General features: G+C 36.5%; 1 protein-coding gene across 1 annotated transcript; it reads right to left on the bottom strand.

Annotated features, from left to right (window-relative positions):
* Nucleotides 1–1,535: 1,535 nt before the first annotated feature.
* LOC132156121 (aspartate aminotransferase, mitochondrial-like) lies at nt 1,536–7,247 on the bottom strand. The gene is made up of 10 exons (XM_059564992.1): nt 7,077–7,247; nt 4,945–5,101; nt 4,503–4,631; nt 4,363–4,422; nt 3,932–4,093; nt 3,650–3,754; nt 3,269–3,419; nt 2,242–2,407; nt 1,993–2,143; nt 1,536–1,881 (listed from the first exon to the last, which is right to left on the bottom strand). The coding sequence occupies exons 1-10, from the start codon at nt 7,157–7,159 to the stop codon at nt 1,759–1,761; spliced, it is 1,287 nt and encodes a 428-aa protein (XP_059420975.1). The 5' UTR covers nt 7,160–7,247; the 3' UTR covers nt 1,536–1,758.
* Between the last annotated feature and the right edge of the window lie 1,079 nt (nt 7,248–8,326).

Below are 8,326 nucleotides of genomic sequence, written 5' to 3'. Positions count from 1 at the left end.
GTTTTCGTACTAATACAGTAAGCTCCAGGTAAATCTTAGACATTTAACATCAGCATGCTTTCATGCTCATCTTTTAAGCTAAATTAATGTGCTGGCTAGATTTACTTATTATAAAATGCAACAAGGATTCATTAAAACATGGCCACGAATTAAGAACGTCGTAGTAATTAATACATCTAGAATACGAATTCTAAATTCATGGAAATTTGTTATTAATTCATAGTTAGCGGCTCTCACTTTGGCTATGTAAACTTTGCTTCGTTTAAATGTAATATAATAAAAGTTAATTTAATATCGGTACTCACAGTCTGATTGTCCATGTCGTCCATCTCAAAATGACTGTTTTCGGTGATCCAGTTTGGTAGGTGGCGCTGTCAGAAAAAATTAGGGTCCTATAAGCGGGGTCCTATAGGCGGGATCCTAAAACCGCTGCCTCCGATTGTGCAGGAATACCCTTCTCACCACAATTCTCTAAACGACAATTCCCTAAACGATTTCCCCAAAGAATTCAAGAATTAAACACGCGAGTTTTCGTTGAGCTCACCTTTTATTCTTTTGTTCATTGTTTAAACAATGTCATACAGTAGGCCATCACTCGTGACATTTAATTTAGATGTCTGTTCCGAAGAACTTCTGAAGAAATTTCATGAATCTCTGTTTGTTTTAAGAACACAATAGTTAGTTGTACAAATATATATATATATATATATATATATATATATATATATATTTGAACAGTTTTTCAAAACCGAATAATCCTTACAAACTGCATATTCACATAATCAGCATCTACACACATTAAAAACGCAAAGCTTTCCTTTAAAGCATTAATTAACCACTGAAATATCAGTTATAGTGATGTGTTCAGTTTTAATTCCAAAATGAATCTTAATTCGATTTTCCACAGATGCAGTGACAGATTAAGTGTAATGGCCAAGATAAAAAAAAAAATTACATTTGTATGAATGCCTAATGATTTATTAAATGATTTACATGTAATATTTGGGAAATAATTGACACTAACACTATGGGCAATTCTTCAACACTAGTAGTAAGCTTTCAGTAGCTCACTACTAGACTAAGTGCCTTAAAGTCATAAACATGTCGAAGAATGTGCTACTGCTTAAAGACCTTTGGTGTCAAATCATAATTTTGATAAGTTTAATCGTTTATGCACCTCTAGGTGAAATGACCATGATAAACTGGTTACAGTCCTTGAAGGTTTTTGCAATTAATGTCCAACCATGAAATCTGGTTTACTCCTTTCAGTGATTTCTCTAATGTAAAGCATATAGGGTAATTATTCAGTTATTCAATACTCTTATTTAGTTATTGTTCAGAAAACAAAAACATGATTTTTAAATGTTGCTAACTGATCCATCAGAACATTTTGTACCATTTTATATATATATATATAAAATGGTACAAAATAAAATATATATATATATAAAATTATATATATAACAAACAAATAAAAACATTCTTATCAGTTTCAGGGAAATTATGATAAGTGATATTCTTTAAAGCTCGTTTTTATTATTTTAAAACAAAGAATTTAATTGAATTTCATTTCACTTAATTCATTGAGGGGCTCTTCATTCAGAGTCATGAATTAAGACCAAATCAAGTTAACTGGTAGTCTACATTAGTCCTATTTCATATCTGGTCCTAAAAGACATGCAGCAGAGGACTTCTGAATCATCTTAATTACTTTTTCTTGCTTTCGGTCTGCTGCAACTATAGTCCCTAGTGCCAGCTTCACTTGGTAACAGCGTGGATGGCATGTGCTAGATATCCCACGTTTGCAGACGTCACACCAGCCACAGAGATCCGTCCATCTTTTGTCATGTATATAGAGAATTCTTTAATCAGACGCTCCACCTGACAAACAGCCATAAAGAAGACAAGCAGAGAAAAACCAGTGAGAAAAGGCTGATGGTGAAAATAACCGAGGCCTTAGAGATTCCCAGAATGCACTTTCACTTGACTCACCTGCTCTGGTTTGAGCCCTGTGAAGCAGAACATTCCAATCTGGTCAGTGACATGCTGCCAGTTTTGAGTGGAGCCCTCCTTCTTCAGGTTCGACACAAGTATCTCCCTCATCTTAATGATGCGCTCGGCCATGTCTTTCACCTCCACAAGCCTAAAAAAAAAGAAAAAAAAGAAAAGAAAACTGACAGACTGTAGAGCCCAGTTCTCACTGGCTCACTGTTTGTGATGGGATTTTATCTCAGGACTCACCATTCTTTGTAGAGTTCAGGCGTACTGAGAATGGTGGAGGCGATACGAGCTCCATTCATTGGGGGATTCGAGTAGATGGGCCGTATGAGAATTTTCAGCTGGGATTCCACACGCTTTGCCTCTTCAGCATCTTTACAGACCACCGTGAAGCCCCCTACACGCTCACCTGAAGACACAAAGGAACAGAGCACTGACTTTCCTATTCTTAAGTATTAATTATAATATTCCAGTTAAAATATAAATGCATTATATAGCTCAAAGCATAATACATTTACCGATTTAGAAGAACACAGATTTTTTTCACTTGTTTAAGTATAAACAAGCTAAACGCTAGTAAACAACTTTTCCTGCGTGATAAGTAAAAATACACTTACGTTGCTATTCAAAAGTTTGGGGTAAGTAAGATTTGTTTTTAAAGCACTGAATACTTTTATTGAGCAAGGATGCATTAAATTGTTTAAAAGTGACAGTACAGGCATTTTATGTTACAAAAGATTTATATTTCAAATATACACTGTTCTTTTGAACTTTCTAATAATCAGAGAATACTGAGAGAAAATGTAGTTTCCACTAAAATAATAAGCAGAACAACTGTTTTCTATAATAAAATGTACCTTGAGCTAAAAATCTGTATCTTATAATGTTTTCTGAAGGATCGTGTGACACTAAAGACTGGAGTCATGGGAGCTGAAAATGTAGCTTTGCAAAGTTTATTTGAAAGTTATTTTAAAGTGTAATAACATTTACAACAAAACTGCTTTTACTGTATTTTTGATCAAATAAATGCAGCCTTATATATTTTTATATATTTAATATATATTGTGTTCCTGTGGCTCAGTGGTAGAGCATCGTGGTAGAACATTGCATTAGCAGAGCAAATGGGTGTGGATTCGATTCCCAGGGAACACGTTAGGTAAAAAATGTTAGCCTGAATGCACTGTAAGTCACTTTGGATAGAAGCATCTACTAAATGCATAAATTTAATTTAATTTTAATTTAATTTTTAAATTTAATATTTGATGCTCACCATACAGGCCCATGTTCTTAGCAAAAGACTGGGACAGAAGAACATTGTGCCCCTGCTCAATGAAATAACGCACAGCCCAGGCATCACGATCAATGTCACCACTGGCAAATCCCTGGTAAGCCATGTCAAAGAACACCAGGAGATTTCTTTTCTGTTGAAATGAGAGCGAAGACACTTATTATCACTGAAACGGTCATTCATTTGAGACTGAGGACAGTCATTCTTTTATCGGTCCAACTGGTCAAACACAAGGATAAGGCAAGGACAAGATAATGTATAAGGCCTTCCAACTATATCTCTCTGTCACTTCACTGAGAAACTTTTATCTTACCTGCAGTCAAGATGGATTTTGTACTTTAATTTAATGCCAAATTCAGTTACCTTGATCAGAGCAGCCATCTCTTTCCACTGCTCGGGCTTTGGGTCCACTCCTGTGGGATTATGAGCGCACGCGTGCAGAACAATCACACTCTTCTCAGGGATTTTCTGAAAGGGATTGTTATTAAATAAATACATACATAAATCTACTTTTATTTGTAGAATCCCCCCACACTTTATTAATACTTGACTATGCAGAGAAAAGGGTGATCAAAAGAAAATATGAGAGTTTAAATGCATTTGTTTATTCCCAAAAAGTACAATACGTAAAAACATTTTTCTTACTGAAATATCATCCAAGGCTCCTTTAAAATCAAAGCCACAGGTTTTGGGGTCATAGTAGGAGTAGGCCATTAGCTGCATGCCTGCATCTCTGAAGATAGGGGTGTGGTTACCCCAGGATGGTTTAGGCAGGTACACATCCCGGGACACATTGTGGAATCGTGACTAGCCAAGAAAAAGTGAGAGAGATGGAGAGACAGAGAGAGAGAGAGAGAGAGAGAGAGAGAGAAAGAGAGATGACTACTTGTGGTGAACTACATTTCATAAGTTTTCACCCCCTAACAATCATTAACAACCAGACATAACAATAGAGTCAACAGTGATCACATGATCTCAAAAAGTGTCAAAAAAAAAAAAAAAAGGCTTGTAATGATTCAATCAGGCCTAACACAGCATTACAAACTCAAAGTAAAAATGATATGAAAATGTCATACCACAAAGTTAGCACCAACACGAAGAGATCCAGTTCCAGAGATAGTCTGAACAGTGATGCTCTGTGGGCACAGAAATCTGGCAGTTAAAAATAATTTAATAATCAAAAGCCTTTCAAAATGGTTTGCTTTAAAGTACTTACTCTTCCACTCTTTAAGACCTCATTATCAGGTCCAAGAGCCAGCTGAGCACAGGCCTTTGAAAATTCTGCCATCCCTCCAATAGGAAGGTACTCTTTATCCAACTTCTTAGCAGCAATCTGGGCCTCAGCCTGACAATACCAAAATCTGTCATTTTTTTTGTGCAAGGATTAGAATATTAAAACTTTATTTGGCTCACTGGAAATGGATAGCATTATGCACAATTGCTATTTTAAAATATAGGCCAGCAATAAAACAATGGAAGTCAATGGCTACCATCAACGTTTTGGTTACCAACAATTTTCAAAATACTCTTTTTTTTGTGTTCAACAGCTGAAAGAAATTTATACAGGTTTGGAACAACTTGAGGGTGATTAAAATGTAACAATTTTCATTTTGAGGTGAACTATCATTTGAAGGTGTGTAAGATATACAAGATGGCACCTTTCGGACACAGCTGAGAACAAACGGCTTGCCCTGATCATCTCTATAAGCTCCAACTCCGAGGTTCATCTTCTTGGGGTTGGTGTCACGCTTGAACGCCTCTGTGACACCCAGGATGGGATCAGGGGGTCCCATCTGTACCTCAGTCCACCATGAGCTGAGAAGAAAAAAAAAAAAAAAAGAATACTCATTTACGTTAACTATTGACTGCAAGTATGCTGCTCCAGTCTAATAGATATGACTGCGCACTGTCATAAAAAATTGCTATTTAAAAGTTTAATTATATTTTATGATGTATATAAAAGTCTAATTGATATTTAAAAGTTAAGCTACATTTTACTTTCAGTCTTGCATAATCTTTTGGAAGTAACTGAGGTCAAACACTCTTGTGAGCTCCAAAGAATGTGGAGCAGTGCTGAAGCCTAAAGTTCAAACATCCCTAATATTTAAAAATAGACCCACTTGTCTTTACACTGTCTGATTCTAAAACCAATTTGCATATACATTAGGAGAAATATCTATCCATTCATAGGACGTCTTATTAAAATTTCTCCAAGTTGTATAAGTTTATAAGGCGATTATCATTACAGAGCTTCTGTTTTTTTAAACCGGAAGGAAAGTCGTTAAAAGCTTGAACTGCACTGCTTAACTCCTCTCCCACCATTAATGAGAATTACAGTCATGTAGTTTAAAATCTCCTCTTAAGCATGTTGCATGCCTGTATTTGTTGTGATGGATGTCTGGCACACACTTTTAGAATGGCCACGTCCTTCTAAATAAAGAATCTGTTATCTTCCACAGGCAAACAATAGGTCACCTCTGTTATTACCGGTGTAAAATGGGAGTATAATTCCAATCTAAACCCCACCCACATAAAGTAGTGCAGTTCTCCTATGAAAAGAGGTGTACAACACTCCACCCTCTACATCAGAACCAATCATGTGTCGTGCTCACACACTACCCATTTCAACCAGGCTCTAAATGTCAATCACCTTGTCCTGATCAGCAACTAGAAATACAATAAAAACCGTACTACGTGCACAGTTGCTCCTCTCACTTTTTTTGCGTTTCAGACACTGTCACTTTTTTTATCTTCAACAACAAGCAAAACCCAGAATGTATAACATTAACTAATAACAATAATGTTTAAGGACCATTTGGGGTTTTATGTAGACATGCATGTTTCTGACTGAGAATGGGCTGTAGGGATTGGCCAATTCTGAAGAAATAGGTGTAATGAGGCATTACAAGAGCATGTTCTTTTTATCAAGTTCCTGCTCAAGTCACAGATAACTTCAGTCACATGCAATTAAGTAAACCCAAAATGGACCAATAAAAAGAAATTCAACAAAATATAAAAAGTTAAAAAGAGGAATACAAAAGGAAATGTAGATAAAAATAATAAAATTAGCAGATATAAAAACAAAGTAAATAAAATAAGCACATCAAATAAATGAATACGTTTACGAATTAATATGTTCTTGCAGTAAAATATTTTAATGCAGCTTTATTTAAATGCTAGCCGACAAAGAGTTAAGAGAAAATTACAAATAAATTGTAACAAGTAGATAAAAATTAGCAGACAATTAAGAAATAATAATAAATAAAAATTAAGTACCAGTGGTTATTGCTGTAACTTAATACCTAGACTAACAGAAAAAGCAATAACATAAATAAAAAATCCTTCTAAGGTAACTGCTTTGTTTAACTTGCTCTAATCATGTTATTATACCACCAAACTGAAATAGACAAATCTATTAACCATGAATCAGACCTAGATTAGTCCCAGGTAGCCAGTTAGGCCTAGTTGAACCTGATATATCTGAAATATCACGTCAATTTGCTGATCTCGTGATATGTAACTTCTGACATTGACCGTCATCGTATGGTGTTAAAATGTCTAGTTGAAAGATAAGAAAAAACTCGTTAAATATCGAAGGCATTAATGCATTTATAACTATATTTAATTATAAGCACAAGGGCGATATCTCATGTGTTACAGCAGAGTAGCACATTGTAAATTTCAACGGTGCTGTGCTGCTCTAATGCTCAGTCCGCTAACTTGCTAGCACAAGCTAACTTGGCAAAAGAGTGTTTAACTTACATAAGCAAAATATAAAGTCTCGAATTACCTTGCACGGAGTTGTAGGACGGCTAAAACAGGGGCCTGTGCCCCGACACCAGTCAAAATCTTGGTGGATTTCAGCAGGGCCATTGCTGGAAGCAGAGCTGACTTGGTGGAAAACAAACGCACACTAGCTGGTGTCTTGAACTTGTCTGCTGCTCCAGTTGTTTACAGCGCCCCCAAGGACGTTGCATTGCATCGCGGCTGGAGACGAGAGGTAGTACAGTAAACGAGACAGGAATAGTAGTGAATGTGACGTGGGCTAGAGGACTGAACAAGCAACTAGTCTGATGAGATTAATACTATTGAAGTTGTTTGTCTATATATCCCTGCTGGAAACAAACAAACAAACTAAAAACCCTGTTGGCTGATTTTACATGGTTTTCCAGCCTGGTCATAGTTGGTTTAGCAGGCAGGTTTTAGAACAACTGTAGCTGTCAGGCTGTGAGACCAACTCACCAACCAGCTAAAACCAGACAAACACCAGCTGGGCCAGACTGGGAAACCAGTGCTGACTGGCTTAAACCACCCAAGACCAGCCAACCAGCAAAGGTTTTTCTATTTATTTAATTATTTATTTTTCTAAGGAAAGAGGATGGTCCTGGCCGTTTGGATTTGTTGTTGAGGTATGTAAAAAGATAATTGTACTTTTTGTGGTTAGTTTGAAGTGTTTACCTACCTTAAATGTTACAAAAAGTATATTTTTTTAAAAGTAACAAAATATTAAATGTCATTAAATTATGACATTTACTAGTCTAATAGGCAGCAGTATTAATATTTCCCATCACTACAGCTCCCCTAGGAGACGTTTACCCAATGTGTATAGGTTATAGCATTTCCATGGTACAGGTCCAAACATTTCTTCTGTCTTCACAAGCTTTGTTGTTCTCAATTTTGCTCTAAAAACAGACCCAGCACTTGCATTAGAGTGAAGCAATTTGCATATTGCCATACTAGTGCAATTATAAAAAGTGGCCACTTGGAGTCAATGTTGCGCCACACATAGCAGCACTTTAGTGGACTGGGGGTAAAACCAGTACTGATTACCAGGGCCCCAAAAGAAGAGAGGGCCCTTGAAAAGTCTGGAATATATATTTTCAAGGGGAGGGGGGCCCATTAGGGGGGCCCGGGATCTTGTGCAGCGCCCCTGAGTGCAAGTATAAGGTTCAACTCTTACAAACCTGCCTTGGGATATAAAGGATGATGTCTTCATACTGTAGCTCTAATATAGCAGATCATCTGCCTACGGTTGTTGCG

The sequence above is a fragment of the Carassius carassius genome, chromosome 13 (assembly GCF_963082965.1).
Source record: "Carassius carassius chromosome 13, fCarCar2.1, whole genome shotgun sequence".
NCBI classification, from domain to species: Eukaryota; Metazoa; Chordata; class Actinopteri; order Cypriniformes; family Cyprinidae; genus Carassius; species Carassius carassius.
Note: the sequence above shows the minus strand (reverse complement) of the source record. Positions and strands in the feature narration are given on the sequence as shown.

Bases quoted from the DNA above. Each gene is read 5' to 3' on its own strand.
- LOC132156121 (XM_059564992.1), bottom strand. From the start codon at position 7,159: ATGGCCCTGCTGAAATCCACCAAGATTTTGACTGGTGTCGGGGCACAG. The intron at 3,420-3,649 runs GTAACTGAATTT...TCATTTCAACAG, and splicing joins AGATGGCTGCTCTGATCAAG to AAAAGAAATCTCCTGGTGTT. The intron at 1,882-1,992 runs GTGAGTCAAGTG...GCTGTTTGTCAG, and splicing joins CAGGGCTCAAACCAGAGCAG to GTGGAGCGTCTGATTAAAGA.